Source organism: Orycteropus afer, unplaced genomic scaffold (genome assembly GCF_000298275.1).
Source record: "Orycteropus afer afer isolate SDZICR_OR568_19922 unplaced genomic scaffold, OryAfe1.0 scaffold00099, whole genome shotgun sequence".
NCBI classification, from domain to species: Eukaryota; Metazoa; Chordata; class Mammalia; order Tubulidentata; family Orycteropodidae; genus Orycteropus; species Orycteropus afer.
In genome coordinates, this window is record NW_006921686.1 from 3,970,775 (window position 1) to 3,971,746 (window position 972).

Genomic DNA, 972 nt, shown 5'->3' on the forward strand with positions numbered 1-972 from the left:
TGGTTAAAACTCAGGAAGTGTTTCCCAGATGAATGTATCCATCATGACTTGAGGCTCTTTGGGTAGAGTGGAGGGTGTTGGCAATTGACGTCTCTTCCCATCCTCATCTCTGTGTCTGTCTATCCATCCCTCTCTGGGCTGCTGGCAGTGGATGGTGAAGTCACGGGTCATCAGCGAGCTCCAGGAGGCCTGCTGGGACATGGTGTCTGCCATGGCTGGGGACATCATCCTGCTGTTGGACTCTGACAACGATGGCATCCGTACTCATGCCATCAAGTTTGTGGAGGGCCTCATCGTCACCCTGTCGCCCCGCATGGCGGACTCGGAGGTGCCCCGGCGCCAGGAGCATGACATCAGCTTGGACCGCATCCCTCGTGACCACCCCTATATCCAGTACAGTGAGTGCCTTATGCCCGTTGCTGCACCAGCCCCTGGAGCATCCGCCTGTCACTCCCCTCCTTCCTGTCTTTCTTGCCTTTTAATTTTTGGAAACAATACCATGTGAGAGTCAAGAGTCTGACAGCAGGCTCGAATGCCAGCTTCCCTTCTGACATGCGCACTTGGGCAGGTGCTTCTCTTGGAACTGCGTTTTCTTTTCTGTAAAACGGAAATGATAATAGTACCCCTTTCACAGTCCGTAGTGAGGCCTCCATGAAAGTGTGAGCACTCAAACTTACTGATGTATTCATTGCACGTTATCAAAGTGGTACAAGAACACCAACAAGCCAGACCCATTCCCGTTGAATCGATTCTGACTCATCGATCCTGTATGACGGAGTGGAACTGCCTCACAGGGTTTCCAAGGTTGTCAATCTTTATGGAAGCAAAGCCCAAACCAAACCCACTGCTGTGGAGTTGGTTCCAATCACAGCGCCCGTAGAGGACAGAGGGGAACTGCACCATAGGATTTCTGAGGCTGTCAATTTTTTTTTTTTTTTTTCAATTCTTACTGTGATTTGGGTGAAAGTTGAC

At 50.7% G+C, this 972-nt stretch overlaps 1 protein-coding gene across 1 annotated transcript in view; it reads left to right on the forward strand.

Annotated features, from left to right (window-relative positions):
• The window catches only part of SYMPK (symplekin), a 38,088-nt gene that overhangs the window by 6,637 nt on the left and 30,479 nt on the right, over positions 1 to 972 (forward strand). The window contains exon 3 of the mRNA XM_007943058.1: positions 149 to 398. Within this exon, the coding sequence (XP_007941249.1) occupies positions 149 to 398 (250 nt within the window). The remainder of the gene's footprint in view (positions 1 to 148; positions 399 to 972) is intronic.